At 33.8% G+C, this 23,295-nt stretch overlaps 2 protein-coding genes across 2 annotated transcripts; one reads left to right on the forward strand and one right to left on the reverse strand.

Moving 5' to 3' along the window:
- Positions 1 to 4,458: 4,458 nt before the first annotated feature.
- LOC132057913 (uncharacterized) lies at positions 4,459 to 4,905 on the reverse strand. Its single transcript, XM_059450498.1, has one exon. The coding sequence runs from the start codon at positions 4,903 to 4,905 to the stop codon at positions 4,459 to 4,461; it is 447 nt and encodes a 148-aa protein (XP_059306481.1).
- A 9,075-nt stretch (positions 4,906 to 13,980) lies between these two features.
- On the forward strand, positions 13,981 to 17,917 carry LOC132057034 (O-fucosyltransferase 19). Its single transcript, XM_059449473.1, has 8 exons — positions 13,981 to 14,641; positions 15,797 to 15,869; positions 15,960 to 16,030; positions 16,138 to 16,226; positions 16,317 to 16,449; positions 16,530 to 16,762; positions 16,848 to 17,324; positions 17,425 to 17,917. The coding sequence occupies exons 1-8, from the start codon at positions 14,093 to 14,095 to the stop codon at positions 17,678 to 17,680; spliced, it is 1,881 nt and encodes a 626-aa protein (XP_059305456.1). The 5' UTR covers positions 13,981 to 14,092; the 3' UTR covers positions 17,681 to 17,917.
- The last annotated feature ends 5,378 nt before the right edge of the window (positions 17,918 to 23,295 follow it).

A 23,295-nucleotide genomic window follows, 5' to 3' on the forward strand; every position in this document is an offset into this window, starting at 1 on the left:
ATTTTTGCCACCCTTATTGAGATAGCTTTTAACAAACTAGATAAAAGAACACATATATCCACGTACCTTTTTTGTTCTCTCATTTAAGCCTTTAGAGTCAATTCTATTCATAAGGGAAAATAAAATTGCCAATAACGATAATGGAACATCAAAAATGATTATTTTCAAGGGGAAAATACAGATTTAAAAAATGAATCTAAGAGAATTTGTTTAACCACTCAACCAAATGATTTTATCAGTGTTGGATGTTACTTTTGTTACTGCTACAGTTTTTCTTAAATAATTAGATGAGGAGTCTAGTATTTGATTTACTAAAATATTTAGTTTTTTAGTTGTAATAAGAGTCTAATATTTTAGTGGTAATATGATTCTATTGCTTTGTTTATGGGAACCTTCTTGCAGCTTGCATCCTTTAAAAAAATCCTAACAAGATGTCACCGCAAATTCTATTTTTTGCTTTCCCAGGAGCAAAATTTAGAATTCCTAAAATTTCGATAAAAAACTAGATTACCAAGGAAATGTGGTGGATAGATGAGCTTAATTAATGCGGTGCAAATCTAAATGGGTCAGTAAGTGTCAAATATATTTTTCCATCAATAATAGATGGTTAAGAGAAAAAGTTTTGAGAAAAAAAAAAATATTGCGAACGCTAAGAACTCGGGAAAGTTGTGACTTTACGTGTGCCAATTTTTGAGAGCAATTATAGGGTATTACTTTATGACCGTTGCATGACCGTTGCTTGCATGATTTATTTCTCTAGGCTGATACAAGCATGTTAGGCGGAATAATTAAGTCCATTTCAACCACACATAAAAAAGAAAATTAGTTTATTGTTATTTTGCATCATAAAATGGTCGAAGTTATATCTTATATGTGCTCTTTAAATTTAACGAAGGTTGTTTTTTTCCATATAATAAGTTCATCTCTAGATCTAGATTAGTAAGAGTTTGATTCCATATTTTTGAAGTTAACAAAAGTTATAATTACCTAATTATTCGGCATCAAACTCGAATACAAAAGAATAGAGATCTATGTTAAGTTTGTTTCAAGTAAAAAATGAATATTGATCTAACTCATCCAATTTAGCTTATGAGGTGAGATTTGTGCAGACCATATAAGAAGATCAAAATTTCACATTCCACCTGCTAATCTGCTATCTATGGAAACTCAACAACCACACTCTCCAAACTGGACATCTAGAGTGTGGAAATATAAGATGAAGGCCTAAAATGGGGTAAACCAAGCTTTGATACCAAATAAATAAATAGACTTTAAACTAAATTAAACTTAATATCAAAAGTTAGCTCATGAGGTGAAAATTGGGTAAGACCATATATATAAGGAGATCAAAGTTCTACGTCCCACGTGATGTGGGAACTCAATTTATAGTAGCAAACTCAATTCAGACTTGGCTGAATGGAGAAATTCTGGTGGGGAGTGTTTCTTGTTTAAATGAGGCTTTACGCGATACAAATTTGAATTAATTGTTTCAGCAAATTTCAAAAACTAGATGCTTATATATGTTTTTAAACGAACTTGGTTCGATCATCAAAGCAACTTCTCCTTTATGTTCATATTGTAGTTTTGGTGCTATACGCTATATAGAATATACTGACACGCAAGTTTTAATATAGCATCTTTTTTTCAATATACCTTGCTAAAGACAAGTCAAATGTAATCTGATTAAGATTCGCATTTTTACCGGTCAACGATTAAATATCTTTGAAAGAAAATGGTGTGTTCAGCCCTACATATGTTAGATAAAAGTCATCATTTGTCCTAATAAAATTCGTATAAAATGAAATGAATATTCATAAAATAAAAATCCTTTAAAATAATTCTATGGAGTACTGAAAGATATTATGAGATATGAGTAAAAGTTGAGCGTAACATTTCATCAAATATCAAGAAGGTATTAGGCATATATCATTCAGAGATTTCTTGCCTTGGTTCGGCAGACAAATAAAAATCCCAACAAACACTAATTCAGATACCATATCACAAATACAATAATTGATCTGCTTAGTTTTAATTATGGTGTCCCATTATACTTTCGAAGATGGTCTTCATTCACATCACTTAGGAATTATTCAAGGTCCTACAAGAAGGGAGAAAGAAAAGAAAAAAAAAATGTGAATTATGCTGGTATTTGGACATGTGTCCTTCAAGTAATTGTCAAGTACCAAGTCCTATTCCTACCATATAGAATAAAGTGAGCTATACAATTAAAATTAGACATTTTCGGCAAAATAGTACTCACAACCATGTTTAAAGCAGCCCAAGCAATAATAACGATAGCCATCATACTTTAAAAGTACTAAATAAGTGCTTAACATTGGTTTCTAAAACCATTTGACCGTAATATATTTTAAAAAGGTTACACTTGAAAGGGGTTAATATAATAGCGAATTATATTTTGGTCTAGTGACTGATTTCAATTGGTCCATCGAATTATATTAATCACATTCGGTTAGATGAAATTGTACGACTCCCGCCATTCTAGTTTATCTAATAACAAATTTTTTAGTTCGTTCCCAAACATATCTTCAAATTTAAAAATAATTTCATTTAAGTTTTTCATGTAAGTTTTAAAAATAAAGTTCTATAATCACATAAATATTATATCATAATTAAATCATAAATTCTATTACTAATTTCGTGTTTAATCAAATTATGAAATATAAATTGACAGCGAGAAAGTATTGTTAGTGAAATATAAAAAAGGAAGATATTCCAATTAGCAACCGACTCGAAAAATAGAAATGGAAATAAAAATAATTAATGGGAACAATATGACGCGTGGGCCATGAAGAATTGAACAATCAAAATTGAAGAGAAGGTTCGTTAGTTTGCAATTCGCATCACAGTCGCGTATGTTGACATTAGACTAACGTACGTACTACGAGTGGACACAAATTGGAGAAAAAAATAAAAGGTGCTCATCAAATTGTAATATATATTTTGTTAGTTGAAATCAAATTATTATTATAATATGATAAAACATCTAAACTGCAAGATCTCACACGGTTTCATCAATTATCACACCCTCCAAAATGTTCTTTTCGCCGACATTCCACCAAAATTACTTACTTTTTCCATGCCTTTTCGAAAAACAATCAAACTTTTTTTATGACCACTTTTCTTATTTTTAAATATTCATTTTGAGCAGCAGCAAAATGATCGAAAAGCTCTTGAAATGTAGGGGTTCATGTATATATATATATATATTTATAGTACATATTAGAAGATTTAGCTAGTGATATGTAAATAATAGTATAAATATAATCTTATAGCTTTACTATAAGAGTTCTTCAAATTTCGAAAAAGGTGTTAGAGAAAGATGTCTATAACGTTTAAGCGTCGAACTGTTGAATCAACATTTAGAACTTACACACACTAATTACATAAATTTCTTTTGCATCTATTACACAACTAAAAAGAGCAAATTTTTAATGGAAATCTTCTGACGGATGTCTCGCTAGAAATTCACCACAATTCCTTAATGACGGGCTAATTTCCAACGAAACGTCCTGCTAAATTCAGTGAGCAAATGATGTAATTTCCTAAAAACTCGATAATGTAGGGAAATAACAACAAAAAATTGCAACAGCAACAACAACAACATACCCAGGATGATTCCACAAATGAGATTTGGGGAGGGTGGGTTGCACGCATATGTTACCCCTACTTTGGGTGAGGTAGAGAGGCAATCAAAAATTAAAACGTAAGAACAAAAATAACGATTTGAATTAGCTAGAAGGGTAGTCAAAGTAATTTTATGTCATAATTTGTCACCTTTCAAGTAAGTTCGGAGCCTAAATGGCACTAAAATGCCCAAATAAACCAAATGGGGTTGTCCTTTCCACAATATACCAACAGGGGTATAACGTGGATGGGGCAACGTTATACCCCAAAAAAAAATTTCACCGTGTCAGACAAAAAAAAAAAATTACAAGTAAAACGTTGGCTACAAAAATCAATTCTTGTAACACGTTGGCTGGCCAACGTCTTACAACAATTGATTTTTGTAAAAAGTTGGCTGGCCAACGTCTTACAAGAATTGATTTTGTTTGGCCAGCCAACGTTTACAAAAACAACAATTTTTGTAAAACGTTAGCCAGATTTAAATGATATCCGGCTGTTTTTTTATATAAAAAAAAAAAAAAAATCAGTGATTTTTTATTTTTTAACTCAAACATACGCCACAAGTCATATAATAATTAACTCAAACAAATATTCTAACTCATACATTAATTAAAAATGTGTGATATATGTGAACATAAAAAAAAATACTAAAATATAAGTTAAATAAACGTCACACATTATCTGAATAGTAAATGTTAAATTAAATATGTTATTAAACAGCACAAGACATATTATATATTCTTGGAAGATTACATAAAGAAATAACGATCGTACAACTTAAGAAAAAACCTAAAAACCAACAAGCAATAACAACTACTGATTTAAATAAGGCCGATTCTTGTTATGACCTGTTTGCTTGCACGTACTACACTTCCTAGCCATGCGAGTTGGAGCTATATCCATTTTATTCCTCCTTCTAGTTGTACTCTGCGCTCCTGAAGTTCGCTCGTATTCAGTGTTTGCAATTAAACTGAAGGGAGAAGGTGGCCAATATATCTCATCACCCAACGGTAAAAAATTTTCACTGTACGTTTGCTTGTAATACCTGCAACTGTAGTACTTGCTAACATAGGTCTTTGGCTGAATTCCACGGATATCACAAAATTTAATGGCATGTGAACATGGCATATGGTAGTTTCTCCACTTCCCACACGAACACTTTTTCCTTTCGGCAGAGACTTTATGGATATTTCCGCCCTTACCTTCATGTGCAAATGTCAGAATCTCAAAGACCCTTTCAGCTGCATTGTATTGCTGCATGTCAGTATGCTTTCAGGACCTCTCCCAGTATTCATCAAACTTCTTTTGAACAGCGAGCGGCCAAAACTTTTTATCCGCAATCAACAAATCAGCAAGGGTGCTTCTCTCAACAAGATTTTTAAACGTATAACGGACCATGGCAGTAACGGGAAATCCACGAGCTTTCTTCAATAGACCGTTGTAAGACTCGGAGACATTCATTGTCATAGCCCCCACCTATGACCATTGTTCTTATTCAGTGTCCATTTCTCCTTCGGAATATTATTTAACCATAGATGCGCTGGAGGTGACAATCTTTTGATTTGTTCCATCCTCATTTATACTTCTTCTTCTGGTGCTCTGTAGCCGCTAACCAGATTAGCTGCTCAAGGTCACTGATGAGGAACGTTTTATTAAAGTTGCTTTTCAAATGCCGAACACAAAACCTATGGTGTGTGGATGATAGTTGTAACCAATCATGTGTTTGGACACATTGCAAGATGCCCTGATGACGGTCAGAAATAAGTCCAATTCCTTGTCTCCCACAAACAACATGTCTCCACAACAACACAAGGAACCACGTCCAAGACTCAAAGCTCTCGCGTGCAACAATAGCATATGCAAGTGGAAAAATATTATTGTTCGCATCAATTCCAACAAAGAATTAACAGTTTCATCTCATACTTACCGTACAAATGAGTGTCGTCTATTGAGATGACCGGCCTGCAACTTTTGAATCCATTGATGCTTGGTTTATAAGCCCAGAAAACAAATTTGAAGATGTGTTCGCCTTGCATTGTAGTTGACTGGTGCTCCCACTCAACAACGGTCCCCGGATTGAAATATTGTAGGGCAGCCATGTATCGGGGCAATGTCTTGAAAGAGCTTTCAAAATCTCCAAATACCATTTCAATAGCTTTCTTACGCCCCTTTTGTGCTTTTCTATAACTAGGAGCAAACGTTTACAACCCTTTTATTTTTTCTTGAGCCGACTTAATACTGATGTATGGATCGACCATAATATATGGTATCAACGTAGTAGCAACCAGGTGACTGTTCAAATTGGAATGATCCTTCCTGTAATCATCCGTGAGACAGCTGTGTTGGAGAACCATTTTTCCTGCCTTCCATATACCACTTAAAATTTCTCTAAAATGGATCATCCACTCACATCCCAACATATGACGCTTGCAAATAACCCTCCAAAATTTACCTTTGGACTGATCACAAATGAACTCTTTCTTTTCTTTGAGACAATATAGTCTCACTGCGCCTTTCATTTCCTGCTTGTTCTGAAATAACATACCTAATTGCATAATACAAGGAAAATTATCAACCCCTAAAAATGGGCCAACAAACAAAATGAATATTCATTGCCACCATACTAACCTGAATTGATAAATTCAGGTTTTTTACGATCCCAAAGTGCAGGTTGAACTGGTCTGTCATCTCTCATGAAGGCAAAATCATCCGGGCTTTCTTCTGTGTTATCCAAATATGGAATCGCATTAGAATAATAGCTAACGTTACCATCACCTCGGGCAGTAACGTCTTCATAAGAATGGTCATCATCATCAGATGAGTGATCATAGTTTGTTTCTGCGTGATCTAATGGGATATTACTATCTGACTCATCTGATTGATCATTAGCTACATCGTTGTTGCTCACAATTTGTGTTAGCTGAGTCAATATAGGGTTTTCTTCAAAATCGTTACACCTACAAACATAGCAAAATTCAAGGCGTTCAAATCTCAAAAACAATTAGTTAGAAGTCTCCTAGTTTAAGTGAACAAAACATCGTTATATTTACCTTTCCGTAAATGACTCCACTTGAGCAGGGCTTTTCCTAACTATACTGCCGCCACCTAATTCACTTGTACACCGGAGCACTACTCGGGCCGAATATCACAGGCTACGCACCAACCAAAGTTATGTGACTGGCTACCAACTCCTACCATTGTTTCTTGTTGAAGTGTACCTCTTTCAAACCCAATAAGAACAAATTTCTTCAAAAGTCCTACTTAACAAATCAGACCTTTTATATAACAATGCTTCTAACAATAATGTCTAAAGTTCAAATAAAAATAACACAAATAAAAAATTAAAGAAAACATACAATCAAGATATATAAGATAAACAGATATCCTATATCTACCATAAATACGAAATATTATATGAGTTAGAAAAAATACCTTAATTTAGATAGCAACAAAAGGTTTTTGATGAAGAAATTGCTCCAAGCATTAGACCGTAATGCAAGGTTTAAAAAAAAATGAAGGAGAAGGATAAGATTTTTGGAGAAAACTTCTGTAAGTTGGAAAGCAATGGTGGAGGAGGCGGAGGAGGAAGATGGAAAATTAGGGCTGAATGAAGTTTTGGGGTTTCTGTCTAATGTCGTGGACAGCCCAACGATTCACAAAATATATATTTTGTAAAACGTTGGCCGGTCCACGTTTTACTTGTCTTTTTTTTTTTCTCTGTCTGACACGGTGAATTTTTTTTTTTGGGGTATAACGTTGCCCCCTCCACGTTATACCCCTTTTGATATATTGTGGAAAGGACAACCCCATTTAATTTATTTTGAGCATTTTAGTGTCATTTAGGCTGCGAACTCCCTTTCAAGTCAAACAAATTTCAATATCGAATTTTCATGAGCATTTTAGTGTCATTTACCTTTTCAAACAAATTTGAATATCTACCTTTTCATGACTTCTAAGTCAGTAAAGTAAAGCCACTGAGGGTAACTTTTAAAATTTCCACCACTTCATTAAGAAAATTCCCCTACTGGAACTGTTTTTGGCTATTAGATTTTCTTAGATTAAAGTTTATGCCTCTCTAATCAAGAAAACAAAATATCCATTTTAATTAATTGTACCGTTTCGGCTGATTATAAGCAGTTTCAATCATGTAAAGAAGTAGACCCGTTGAACTAATTAATTAGTAGCCTTTTTTGTTGATAATGATAAGTTAACATTTATATTACAACGATCATAAAATCCCTGTATGGATTATAGAATAGTATATGGTGCTTTTGTTGACGTAGGTAATAAATTAAATAGCGGCCTATACCATAGTGCTAGATCGCAAGTCATTAGGATTATTAATTAAATAATTAGTATATGGTGCTTTTAATGCCGTAGGTAGAATTAAAGTAAAATAAAATAGCGGCACTATATCCTAGTGCTCGCAACACGAATACTAAAATATTTTACCCATTAACTGAAACAACAACTTCAGGTTAACGTTAACTAAACAACATAGATACTTTTTCTTATCTCTTCTTCCAGTATTTTACAAAATTGTGCTTATAAAAATTGTGCGTAACACATTATTCATTCTGCTAATACCAATGCGGAGGAAAAGAAAAAAAAATAGAGAATAGAGTATTTAATGACTAATATATAAAGGGGATTTTAAGTTGATGAAATTCATTAAGATGGACTTTTTCAATCGATTTATAATGAGATCTTAAGATGATTAGCCAGCCGCTTAAAAGAAAATACACCCTCTTAGCCATATTAATTTTTAGTCATCAACGATGTATGTTTAGTGTATAATAAGCATACACACTGATTATACACAAATTATACATTCATTATATACTGCATACTGGCTAATGTTTTTTATTGTGGGATTTGTTGGAGTACTTTGCATTATAAAAATCCCATTTATAATTGTATAGTACAATGTTGTGATTCTTGGTACGTTTGCAAGCACCATCGAGGAAATTATGCATGAAATCATGCTAAATCTACAAATTATGTCCATTTTCCCAACCTAAAGTTTATTCTCACACTCAGCAATCAGTAATCATGGATGGTTTATTTATTACTTCTGGCATAATCTCACACTCATAAAAGTTAGAATTTCAAATAATAATCAGGATTTCTCAACGAGAAGATGGGTTTAGTTTGTCAATAATTGAATAAAAATTCTTGAAGATGACGAAATCTATGTACTGTATGTTAATTTTTATTTAAAAGTACTTTCGTCATTCCTGTATAACGAATGAGGTTATTATACAAAACTCTCACACGTCATTAGACTAAAACTTGAGTCGCACTTAACAATTGCAGTAATTGATTAGTTATAATTTAGTTGATAACTTGCTAAGGATAACATATTATTAGTGCAATGTTAAGAAACTGTATTAACCAAAGAAAGCAACAAAAAAAGGGTCACTATTTCTATTTAAGAGACAAGCATGGTTATTTTCTTGGTGATATTTTGCACATCTGCTCATTGATTAATCCCACTTTCATTTTCTTTACCAGAAATGTTTGCAAATCTTATTCTCCAAATGATTTATTTCAATTATTAGGAGTGTAATGGAACATTTTAGGAGTCTTTTTCCCATTAATAGATGTTTTCTCGTTTTATCTTTGATCAATTTGTATTTTGTAAACACAAAATAGGAAATCGCGGAGATACTGGGATTGGGAATATGGTAATATTCTAGTGTCATTTAATTTTTCCCTTTTTGGATAAAGTATTGTGATATACTTTTTGATAAGTTTGTATAGTATTTTTGTCATATATTAGAAACAAACCAAACCATGTATATCTTTTACCATTTAAAGATGATGATTACTCAAAAAAGTATAGGTAACTGAGAAAACTTCTTGTCTAACAATTGCAGCCGAACTATTCCAATTAAAGGAAAGAAAATTCAATATACACTAACAAATAAAATATGATGTATATATTATCAGTGTAATTTCGCTTATTGTAGCAGATTATTTATCTTATTTTTAAATTATTAGTTCCAAAAATTATGTGTGATTCACTATAATTATTTTTACGTTGACACAATTATATAGATAAGAAGTTAAATTCTAAGAAAGAAATTGCAGCCTCAAAATTTTATTTTTTATAACCTGATAGTATAAAAAGAATAGTTAAATTCTCAGAAAGAAACCACAGTGCCAATGCTTTAAAAGTTATTTCCATTAAGATGGAATAGACTCCTCTAGGTTACTTCAATTAGAAGTTGTCAAGGTCAACCATATTAACCAATTACCCAAGATACACATATTAGGAAAATCTAGTAGTATAGTTTTAGTTTCCATTAAGATGGAAGACCCTTTGTAATTATAAGTGAGGAACTGTCTACAAATATATATATATACACCCAAATGGTGTTTGATTGATTGAAGAGAATGATTTAGCTTATATGCACTAACAAATAAAATACAATTTGTATATTATTAGTGTAAACTAACTTCTTGGCTTGTAATAAATTATTTGTCTTGTTGTATATTTATGGAGTATTCCTTGTAAAAAAAATTAGTGATCCAATTGTATAAAAGACTTACTTATTAGTAAATAAAAGTTGAACTCTAAGAAAGAAATAACAGTCCCAATGATTCAAGAGAAATTTCCATTAAGATGGACGATTCTTTAAGTAACTTAATTAAGAACATGTCAAGGTCAACCATTAAACCAATTACACAAGATACACATATTATGAAAATCTAGCTAGTTTAGTTTCCACTAAGATGGAAAACTCTTTGTGTAATTGTATTAAAATGTGTTGATTTTAGTTCCTTTATTCAAGCCCCCCCCCCCCCCCCCCCCCACAAAAAACTTTAAATTGGATGACATATATAACGTTACTGTTATAAGTATTTCTTAAATAATTCAAGTTTTATAACGCTGTGAAATAATATTTACACTCGATGTTCAAAAAAGAAAAATTACACTCACTGTAATTTTTATCTACGATTAACTTATAAGTTACTCGATTACGTAACTTTGCATAAAACTAAAACCGATGACTGCAAAACTAAAGTACATTGGTAAATGGTTATTACTTCAAGTGGTCAAAAATGCATTATTGGTGATTACTATGTGAAATAAAAAAACAGTGTTACCCTTCTTTTCGTGTAACCCAACAGTGTGCCACAAGTTTCCCTTATCTTTTTGTAGTCATAAATTGCTCCAGAATTTATGAATCAAAAAATGCAACTTATTCATTTTTTTGGCAAATAACTGGAAATTTTATTGCAACTTACTCATTCATTTGCTTTAGAGAGGGGGGATGAGTAATATTCATGTGAGTTTCCACAATACGTTTACTAATTTTAATTTTTGGTCACTATTCAAAGTAATCTGTTGTATTAGCTTCTCCATCAAGTAATTAACCATGTTCTCCTCTCAGCTCCACGAAGAAAGAAACAAAGAAACAGGAAAAATTTTAAGTTTTGAAAATTATCCTTTGCCGTAAGAGTACCAATTTAATACTCCCTCCGTAAGAAAGACGTTTAAAAACAACAACACCACATAGCTGGTGTATTTCCACAAATGGAGTATGGAGATGGTAGCATGTACGCAAATTTTACCTCTAATTTTGTGGGGGTAGGGAGGCATGGACGATTTTTTAGACTAACATTGGGGCACGTGAATTCATGATCTCTTCGTAAAATTAGGTATTTTATTTATATATTTTTAAAATTGGTATAAAATTACCTGCGACACTCATGCTACAAGAAGACTGAATGGTGCACTTGGTTGAATGTTGAGTTATATGAATAGAGGATTAGGGATTTATTTCCACTTAACACATTTTTTTCCTTCTTTTTTGTAGTGGTGCACTCATATTCTAAAAGTTCTAGATTCTCCTTTGTTAAGGCAAGTTGTTTTCGATAGAATTTTGGCTCGAGAGAAAAAAAGGATTTGAAGCATGACAAATATGGTAATATTATTTTTTAAAAACATTAAATATTTTGGCAAAAAATAATTTGCTAAGACAACTACTAATAATTTAAACCTGAGAAATTAGCTAAAAGGTCATTATTCGAATTTTCAAAAAATAAATATTTGCTACATAATTAGATTTAAATCCTCTCACCTCTCTTAACTATATTTATTTAAAAAATAAAATGTAAAACCACTATATAGTCTAGTTACATTATTTACCTGTACTTGAAAAATATTTTCTTTGAGGAACATTTTTAATTTGAGAAAAAAATGTCTGTCACATCACTTCAACAGACATTTTCATCTTATGGAGAAGGTACTTCCTAATATGACAATTCACTTTCCTACCAAATTGAGACAGACCATTTTATCAGGATTTTATCGTTTGATAAAAGTCTGTTCTTGATTGGAGACAAACAGTACTAGAAATATTCCGTCCCAAATGACTCAAAAGAAAACTTTTTTCACGATATGGTACTATAAATTAATCATTCAATTACGTTTCAATTCTTATTTGTCGACTTCAACTTTATAAATTTTAATTATTTAATTAAGTGTTTTTCTGTATTCAAAAGATTATATATATATATATACACACATACACTCCATCGATTTCATTTTAGCAGTCTTTAAGTACACGCAAGAGTCCTCACATCAATAAATATACAATTTTAAAACCCACAAAAAAATGTTTGAGTTATAAAATATATAAAAAGTATAAAATTCTAAAAATAATCAAAGTTGATCCCATTTAGTTAGCTCAACAAAGGAAGAAATCTTAAATGTCTACCACTTATGTACACTGTTCAAATAAAGAATTAATTCAAGTCTTAATTGATTTTAAATCGTTAATATTAGAACCTCTAAATAGTTTAATTAAATTGGAAAAGATTTTATAACCAAAATCTTAACTAATTTTAAAGTTCTAAATAATTAAATTACAAGTTTGTCTAGTGTAAAATATACGTTTTAAGGGTTAAATGTCGATCAACAACATTTTGCGTTGGGGTTTCCTGCTTATATAATGATAAGGTTTTTAGGTTTTAGTTTGTTCCAAAGAATAATATATTTATACATTTGAAACTTTTTTAACGATAAACTCTTCGTTTATCTTAATGACGTACTTGGACAGTCAGATATCATGATATGTTTAAAATCACAAATTTTAAAAAACTATTTGGGTATATATCAAAAGCTCTTTTTTTAAAAACTCCATATATGCCTAATCAAATTCAGGAAAAAATATTTTCCACATCAATGCTTGTTTGCAACCTCATCTAGAATGGTAAAAATATGCGGCCAGACACTGTCATACATAGAGTCAGTCGCTTCTGGCAAGAGTGGACTGCAACACTTATTGGTAGTAATATGTATTATGTATCTGAACCAAATTTTATTGTTAAATGATTTCCTCCTGATCCGTGTATTATGAAATGCAACATTTATGCTTCGTGTGATATTAACTCTGGAAGAGTAGGGGTATGTATGTTAATTTGTGATACTCATGAAAAATTTGTTCGAGGATTTAATTCACCACTGGAAGCTTCATATGTGCGCTAATGGCTAAAATCCAACAGTCCGTGAAGCTTTGAGCTGGTTGAAGAAGCACTACTACACATCCCCGATTGTTGTTGAGATGGATTGTCTTTTGGCCAAGCAAGCATCAGAAAAATCTGAGAGCAACAATTCTTTTTTTGATATTATTGTGCAGGACCGTAAAGCACCCATGTGTAACTTTACATCTATATTCATCTACATCTTTGTTTTTTGTTAAACGTCAGCTAATCAGTGTGCCCACATGTTAGCTAGGATTGCAGGTTCTATGTCTGATGCTATGGAGTTGATGTACTCATTTACAATTTGAATAACAATTGAGCTGATTGCTTCTTTTAAAACAAATGGTAATAGTTCTCTTTAGTTTGAGCTTGAGACGGATTTTTTTATTTGTAAAACTCAACATAAGTTGGGACTTGGGAGAGTAGGCCCGTTTAGCCATGGATAATTTACCTTTATTTTTCATAAATTTGTTTCAAAATCATATTTGGACATACAATTATTACAATATTTCGGAATTCGAAAACTCCAAATACATGTCTTCACATATTTCACTTCAAATCATTTTTTTTTTCAAATTGTATTAATGTCCAAATACAACTCCAATCTCTAAAATCAAATTTTCAATTTTTTTTTTAAATACTACTACTTTTTCTTCTTCTTCTTTTTTTTTTTTTCTAAAAAAAAAAAATTCACATTTAGTGTGTCCAAACGCCCGCGTAATAAAATAAAATAAAATAGCAAGAGACCTAAAAGGAATAAAAGAGCAACGAACCAACCCACTAATCTTCCATTCCAACCCCCCACCCCTCTAAATAAATATATACATAAACAAACCAACGGTTCACAAATTGTAAAACTCTTTCTCCTTTCTTCTCTTTCTCTCATAAAATTTTCTCAAAAATAAATAAATTATTCTTTAGATTCTGTGTGAATACAAGTCATACAAATTCTATGTGTGAAATGTCAACCGGTGGCACCACCACCACCACCGCCACACACCACCGTCGCCACGTCATTATGACCACCACCAACGACCCTGAAAAATCATCAAGCGATTACAATTTATCCGATGACGATAATAATAACAACCCTGATACTTGCAACACGAATATTAACAATTGTGTTATTCTTCATCATTATCATCACCCGTTAATAAAATACTTATTGGTACGTAAAAGGGTGTCTGAAAATATTGTTTTTAGACTAGAAGAATGGGTTTTGAGATCAAGAAAGAATATGGTTCGTATGGTTTTTGGGTTGTTAATGTTTTTAATGGTGGCGTCTGTGTTCGTTAAGTTTTCATTTATGATGAGTACTGGTAATGTTGAAGATATAAATGGGAATTTTATGAGAAAAGAGAATGGTGGTGTTTTTGTTCTTGGTAATTCTAAGAATAATTTAGTTAATGCACAAAGGGTTCTTTCGGAAACAGATTCTTCTTCTTCTTCTTCTTCTTCTTCTGGGGATATTGTGCAAAAACGTCAGATGAAGGAAATACCAGTAAGTTTCTACTTTCAATTTTTTTTTTCCTAATTTAGAATTTTGATAGATATGGAAAAAAAATATTAAAGGTTGAATTTTTAATCACCTAAATTTAGGGCCTGTTAGGCAATGAAAGTTGTAAGTATTTGAGAAAAGTAGTTTTTGTTATCAAAGTGAAAAATGATATTTGGAAATTGGAGTTGTGTTCGGTCATGAATATAAATTGAAGTTGTTTTTTGGATTTATGTGAGTGATTTGGAGTGAAAAAAGTGAAAATAACTTTTTAATTAAATGTTGAATTTTTAATCATCGAAATTTAGTTTGCCGTTTATGTTATAATGTAGTTTCCAAAAGATGGCAGCTTTAGTCTTTGCGTTTTGTTTACGTTTTTTGGGTTGAAGAATGAAAGATGGAAACTTTCCGTACTAACTCAAATTTTCTTTGCATTTTGGTCTAGATCTTTGTCGTGAATTTTTTGAAAGGAGAGAATTTTGGTAGCTGTAATTTTGAGTTTTTTTATTTTTTTTCTTACTTTTACCTTTTACTTTTTAAGTGTGAGGGGATGGTGAAATCTCTATTCATTGTTTGACTCGGTAAAATCAAAGTAGTGGGCGGCAACAAAAACAGTGTTGAAAATTGTGAACCATTTGCCAGTTGGCTATTGGCTATGTTGACTATGATGGTGTCCTTCCAATTATTTGTTGACCGTTATGGTGGGTTTCTATATTTTTCTTCCTTTTTTCAAAGAAAAACAACATTGTTGTTGGAATTAACTTGTGTGTACCTCGAGGGGTACTTACTATTTCCCCTTGTACATTCGGTGTTTACACTGAATCAATTAATATAAGAATGTTTTCACACACATTTTTCACTTAATTATAACTTCTAAGTGACTGATAAGGTTAAATTGTTTAATTTGAGGTAAACATAGTAAGTAATTACCATCGGTATTTGGTAACTTTGCTCAAGTTCATTATTCTTTTTCTTTTGATCTGTTTAACTAACTGATACATATACATTTATAGTTCTAGTTAGTGTGCTCCATTTGTTTTCTCTAAATTTTCCTAAATGCAGACTTATTGTGGACTGTGCTATTGCTATGCATATATGAACAAACAAAAATGAAATTGAAAATGAAAGCATCTAACTTGTCTGTATGGAATGTTTTAACAGGTACCAGAAATATGGATGAAGCCAAACAGTGATAACCATTACCAATGCATTTCTCGGCCAAAGAATCGCATAAGTATGTCAAGATTTTCGATTTCTGAACTTATGTGGTGTTTATTGTAAAGTTTATTTGTAATGCATTCTGATATCTGGAGTTCTTTTCCAGGAACTGGCTCATCGACAAATGGCTATATCTTAGTTCATGCAAATGGAGGATTAAACCAAATGAGAACAGGGGTGAGTGAAAAGCTGTATTCCACACTCATTAAGCTATTGTTTAGATGGGTTTTAGCGAAAGGCGAAACTGTAATGTTGTGCTTACTATGTTTAGTGGATTACTGCAGATATGTGATATGGTAGCTATTGCAAAAATAATGAATGCCACTCTGGTTCTTCCTTCTCTTGACCATGAATCCTTTTGGACAGATACTAGGTACAATTCTTTTAGTTCTTCTGATCAGTTGAGAATGACCCCTCTTAAGGACTCCTCGTTTTAGTTCTAATCTTTTATCGTTTCGTGCAGTGATTTTAAAGATATTTTTGAGTGGAGACACTTCATTGAAGTTCTAAAGGATGATATTGAGATTGTTGAATCTTTGCCACGAAAATATGCAGCTGTGAAACCCCTTCAAAAGGCGCCTGTGTCTTGGTCCAAGGTTTGTAAATAAAACTATTATGTGCTAGCTCTTGCTTTCAGTTTTCATGGCGGAAACTAAAGTAAGATGTTTCATTGCAGGCTAGTTACTATAGAGGAGAGATACTTTCTTTACTAAAGAAGCACAAGGTGATACAATTTACCCACACGGATTCGAGGCTTGCTAACAATGGCCTAGCATCGTCCATTCAAAGGCTTCGATGTAGAGCTAATTATCAGGCTCTGCGTTACACGAATGAGATAGAGGATTTTGGAAAGAAGTTGATCGATAGACTTCGAGATAACGGTGAACCATATATCGCTCTCCATTTAAGGTAATCTATCTGACACTTTGCATTTCTTTGTCAAATTCTCTACCACTGATGTATGAGTAACTTAGCATATTGCTCGAACGTGCAGATACGAGAAAGACATGCTAGCGTTTACTGGCTGCAGCAACAATTTGACGGTTGAAGAGGCTGAAGAACTTCGTAAAATGAGGTACGAAGTGAAACATTGGAAAGAGAAAGAGATAGACAGCAAGGAAAAGCGACTCCAAGGGGGCTGCCCTATGTCTCCAAGGGAAGCTGCTTTATTTCTCAAGGCGATGGGATATCCGTCCACGACAAGAATATACATTGTTGCAGGGGAAATTTATGGCAACAACAGCATGGATGAATTCCGTACACATTACCCGAATGTGTTCTCTCACTCAACGCTTGCAACAAACGAAGAACTCGAGGCTTTCAAGAATTATCAAAACCGTCTTGCTGCTGTAGACTATATGGTAGCCCTTGAAAGTGATGTTTTTGTTTACACTTACGATGGCAATATGGCTAAGGCTGTGCAAGGTCATAGACGGTTTGAAGGATTTCGAAAGACCATTAGCCCTGACAGGTTTGTCATTATCCTCGATACTGCATAACTTCCCCTTTCACCACTAGTTAACTTCGATCAAAATAATACTAATAATGTTAATGCATTTTCTTCATTTCAGGTTCAATTTTGTAAGATTGACCGACTCGTTGGACAAGGGTGAAATCTCCTGGGAAGAGTTTGCTTCAAAAGTTAAGGTCTTACAATCGAACAGATTAGGAGCACCTTATCTCAGACAAGCCGGTGAATCACCAAGATTAGAGGAGAACTTTTATGCAAATCCTTTACCTGGTTGTTTATGTAATAGATCAGAGGAAGAAGCCAGGAAACAGCAACTCAACAAGAGACCAAGTTTGAGGATTGCTTCACAAAGATAGGTATCTGTATGATCATAATTTGGTAGATTAGTCCAATATCAATACTTGTTCTACATATGGCCTATAAGGGGTTGCCAGAAGTCGGGTTTTTCGTTGCCCTTCATACTGCGCGGCTAGCAGTAAGAAAGTGAGATTATTGTAAAACGCAAGCAGCGCTTGGGGCAGAGATGGTGGTTTATAAGATGGACAAAAGAAGCATATACAAAGCAGAGATATACTCAAATCATTCTTTAGGGTGGAATATAGAATTTTCATATTCATTTATTATTTTTATTTATCTTCCGAGTTGGTTTTGTGATTAGTTTTACCCATTAGGTTCAACACGGATTCCTATGTATACCGATTCATGAAAATGATATACAGATCTGTACACAGATGCAGAATTACACTTCTTTGTCATCTTTTACTATACAATTTTTTGCATTGCCTTCATTTTTAGCTGAAGGAACCACCTGGATTATTCCTCCTCGGGCCTTTGGTCAATACACTGCCTGTTGTACAGATCAGGCGCATGTCATGGGTTTGAACCCTCTCAGACAAAACCTTTATTTGAGTAGAGAAATGTAACGGGATGGGTCCATTATCCAGAGTTTCAGGCTGTGCGTCATTGATACCAGAAATATTTGGATCATTCCACCCTTAGCAAGATTGTGTTTCAGTTTGAACTGCTCTCCTTGATACTTGATTAAGTAAACAACAACAACATACCCAGTTGAATCAAACAATGTTGGGTGCGGGAGGGTAAAGTGTACGCAGACCTTACCTCCACCTTGGAAGGTAGGGAGGCTGTTTCCGAAAGACCCTCGGCTCAAAAGAAAACAAGGGAAAAGAGTCAGATACGGACAGACAAATCAAAACAATGCGAAAATGAGAAATAGCAAGAGTAACGAAGTCATGATAAAACAGCAAAGATTGGCAAGACCAACGCATAGAAGCAGGATAAAATACTCCTAATATGAGAAAGGAAACCTCGCGGCCCCCCACTACCCCTCTACCCTGATACTCGACCTCCACCCCCTCCTATCACAGTCATGTCCCCTGTAGTCGGGAGTAACGCCATGTCCTACCGAATCACCTCTCCCTAGGCCTTCTTTGGCCTACCCCTCCCTCTCTTCAGGCCCGCCACTACCATCCTCTCACACCTCCTCACTGGCGCATCTCCGCTGCACATGGCCGAACCACCTCAACCTCCCTTCCCGCATCTTATCCACCATAGGGGCCACACCGACCTTATCCCGAATCACTTCATTCCGAATCCTATCTCTCCTAGTATGCCCGCACATCCATCTCAGCATCCGCATCTCAGCTACCTTCATTTTCTGGACATGCGCTTTCTTAACTGGCCAGCATTCCGTCCCATACAACATAGCCGGTCTAACCACCGCTTTGTAGAACTTTCCCTTTAGAATAGGCGGCACCTTCTGATCTCACAACACTCCCGATGCGAGCTTCCATTTTCATCCATTAAAGTAAAAGTAAATATTTTTCTTGTTATAGTATATATTTAAACAAGCTCCATTCCTTCCAAGGTATGGGTAAGGTCTGCGTACATTCGACCCTTCCAGACCCCACTTTGTGGGATTTCATTGGTTATGTTGTTGTTTGTTGTTGCTATAGTATATATTTACTATGATGCTAATGAAGGGAGAGGAAACTAGTTTTCATGTAACAAATTGTTCAAGCCCCCAAAAAAAATCTTGCAATACCTAGTAACTGCTCCACTACCATTAACATGCAGAGAAAAGTGGTTGTAAAGCTCATTTTATTAAATGGGTGGTTATTCCTATTAATTACTTTACATTTTGTTAAATAGATGTCGTGTTTATACATCATTGCATTTAAGAAAACTCATACTTACACCATCTTCTTTGGAAAAAGATTGGTAGTTTATCCCTTAATTCTGTGGCAGTTTCAGTGTGGCATTCTTTAGGTCATGGCTTCTCACCTTAAAGCTCAGCTAGAAGCATGAACGGTGGTCCTAGATGGTTATGCAAAGAATAAGCACCTTGAGAATAAAGTTGTTGCCATTTCCTAGCTGTCCATGACAAAATTTTAATAGTATTCACAATGGAGAGGCAAAATTAGCTAATAGCATGTCGTGAAAGAAACTCACTCGACGTGCGTGCTACGATCGTGCCTAGATATTCTGAACGTGAGGTGCTAGATACCAAGCCAAGAAACCCGGGCGACCATTCCCCTATATGTTAATCGCTAGGTTCAGTTTCATAACGTTGTTATTTGACTCCATTTATTGAATTTTGTCTGGCTATATTACAAGTTTATGTTTTTACGATCTTAATCTAATTATAGTAGACAACCGACTTTCTTAATAAAGAGAAGTTAGGGACATAGTGAACCTGGTGTATTCAGGACCCCAACTCAGTTGGAGAGGCCTAACCTGATACGAGAAGTGTTAATTCCAGATCGATTTAAGATTTTAAGTTGGTCAATGATACATAATACTATTATAACCATAACCTCTTTGTGACAATCATTCAAAAGCGAGTTTCAGCCAAGTATCTTGAATAGGAGTTAAGATGAGCAAAAATTTGAGATGTCACGTGAAATGATCAAAAAGTTGTGCTTCTTTCACCTCTGGTTCGGTTTAGTAAAATTTTCATAGAATTAAATTAGTTTGATGGAAAACATACCAGAAAAGCATGAACATAGATAGTGAGGCTGGATATCTACCTGCAAAATTTACCTGAGACCATGTGAAGCTAGCAATATGTGCCATGTGAGATAATTTAATACTGACAGAATGCTATCACGCTACAATCATAGGGACCAGAATTGAGAGTTTGGCTTATTTGTCTGGAAATAATGCACGGCTTTTTTGTCATCCCTTTAATTGTACTACCAGACAAGCATAAAGCAAGTTCTGCTACTATCCAAGAAAGAAATTGAAAAGTTCGGTGGATCGAGAATTTAAACTTTATTTTGTTTATTTATTCATGCCAATTTTTACAAGGTGGCCTGCTCAAAGGTTTTATTTACCTTTTGACCCTATTAAGAAAAGTTGTCCGAAGATATACATCCGCCGAGAATTTCTCCTCTTCCTCAACAGTAACAACCCAAAGATAATCCCATCAGGTGGGTTCTAGGGGAAGGTAGGTAGAGTGTATGCAGACCTTACCCCTACCTTCACAAGGTAGGGAGGTTGTTTTTGATAGACTCTCAGCTCAAGGAAAGATGCAAAGACAACAGTAAAAATAGGCAGTAATATCAACAAGATAATTAAAGACTCATTGCTTATTTGTGGACTTTGGTTATTTTGGATTGGTTTTCGTAGAAGAAATTTGGAGAACACCATAGTTGGACTTTGTTGAGCTTGATTGTTAAAGAACACAAAACAAGTCTATTGTTTTCTGAAGCTTTGAGTTGAACGAAAAGTGAAATTTTTTGGGACTAGCATTAGAAGGTTGGGTATCAAATGGTGTGGACTGATTTGGAGTTGACTTGGAACAATACGGACCGATTTTGAAGCGTGTAGTACTGAAATATCTACACAACAAGTTTATGGCGACCCACAAGAATTATTAGGATTTGAGGGGCAATTTCTGGGGCTCATTAGGATTTGTGACAAGAAAACACAATGACTTTATGGAAATCCCCCAGAATTGTTAGGATTTGGTGATCAATTTCCGGCAATCGCCAAAATTTATGATAGAGCAATCTGACGAATTTCATAGTGATCCGCCAAAATCCATCAACATTTACCAATTTTTTGCCACAAATCTATTTTTGTAAGACTATTTTAAACGAAATCAAAATTTAAATAATGACACTAGAAAATTCTATTCGTGCAAACTAGCTTATGTCATTGGTGGGTCATCTTGAGTAAAGCCAAAGGGCTAATTTGACCTCCATGTATACCGCTACTTGATCCTTAAATAACCTTATAACACAGAGAAAAATTTATTTGCTTGATTTGAAAGTCAAACAAATTATACAAGAACAAACCAACAAACAAATGAAAAATGATTTTGAGTTGAACGAGTTGAGTTATGATCTATTATTTAGTCTAAAACTGGAATGTCCTATCTTGACCAAAGCAAATATTGAACGGATTATAATTTAATCTGTTTATTGATTTGACCGTCTTAACCCGCCTAAATGTAGTCCACATCGCCCATTTGAAATCCCTAACTGAACTGATACAGGCATGCAAAGCTACTGTCTTTGGGCTGATAATGTTCTCTACTAGCTAATTATGCATTGCAAAAAGCTAACATCAACCCAACACATTTTGTTCCAGAACCAAACTCATTAAACACAAAGGTGAACATGTAATTAGGCATCCATATTCCACCATATTACCACTTTTGTGCTATAATGGCAATCATATCTACTTTGAATGGAAATGCAGTTGCCCACTACAAAATTTAGCTAAGTCATATGATTCTCTTAAGTGATTTTTAAGAACTTCGAATTTAGCTCTCTCAACAACTACACATTTAAGCTAAAGTCACATGATTCTCTTAAGTGATTTTTAAGAACTTCCAATTTAGCAGTCTCAACAACTTTGCCTTATATTGCATGTGAGTGTTTGAGGGGATTGAAAATGATTATGTACATTTGAGGAATAGTATTTGTTTTTAATTACCTTTTTGATGCGCCCTCAAGATTCCTATTCATATAAATGATTGGATGTCTTTCGTGGAGAATCATGTTTTGATGTAGATTCTCTACCTTTTGGTATACCTCTTGTATACGGGAGTATATTGATTTGACAGTCTTAACCTGCATAAACATAGTCTACATCGCTCATTTAACTCCCCTAACTGAACTGAACTGTGGGCGGTATGCAAAGCCATTGTCTTGAGGATTATAGTGCTGTCTAATAGCTAATTATGCAATGGCAAACACCTAAAATCAGCCCAACATATTCTGTTCCGGAACTAAACTCATTAAACACAAAGATGAACATGTAATTTAGGCCTCTATATGCCACCATATTTCCACTTTTGTGCTATGTTGCCAATCATATCTACTATGAACAGGGGTCTGCAGTTGTCCATTACAAATTTAAGCCAAGTCACATGATTCTCTTAAGTGATTTTTAAGAACTTCCAATTTAGCAGTCTCAACAACTACACATTTAAGCTAATAAGTCACATGATTATTTTAAGTGATTCTTAAGAACTTCCAATTCAGCTGTTTCAGCAACTACACATTCAAGCCAAGTCACATGATTCTCTTAAGTGATTTTTAAGAACTACCAATTCAGCCGTCTCAAAAACTATACATTTAAGTCAAGTCACATGATTCTCTTAAATGATTTTTAAGAACTTCCAATGTAGCAGTTTAATTACATTTTGATGCACCCTTGAGAATCATGTTTTGATGTTGATTCTCTACATTTTGGTATGCCTCTTGTATACGAGAGTTTTCTCAATGTTAATAAAATTACCTACCTTATCAAAATATTTTGCTTCCAGTGAACAAAGAAAACTAGGCAAGCAAGAGTGTTTAATGCTAACCAGAGGTCTTTTCCTTCTTGAAAACTCAATAAAACACCCCGAAATAGCCCCTTCAACAATAATTTGACCCTTTTTTAAAACAAATTGACAGCATGCACATTACAGTGAACAATAATGGTGAAAACTGCATGC

This window comes from Lycium ferocissimum, chromosome 5 (genome assembly GCF_029784015.1).
Source record: "Lycium ferocissimum isolate CSIRO_LF1 chromosome 5, AGI_CSIRO_Lferr_CH_V1, whole genome shotgun sequence".
NCBI lineage: Eukaryota > Viridiplantae > Streptophyta > Magnoliopsida > Solanales > Solanaceae > Lycium > Lycium ferocissimum.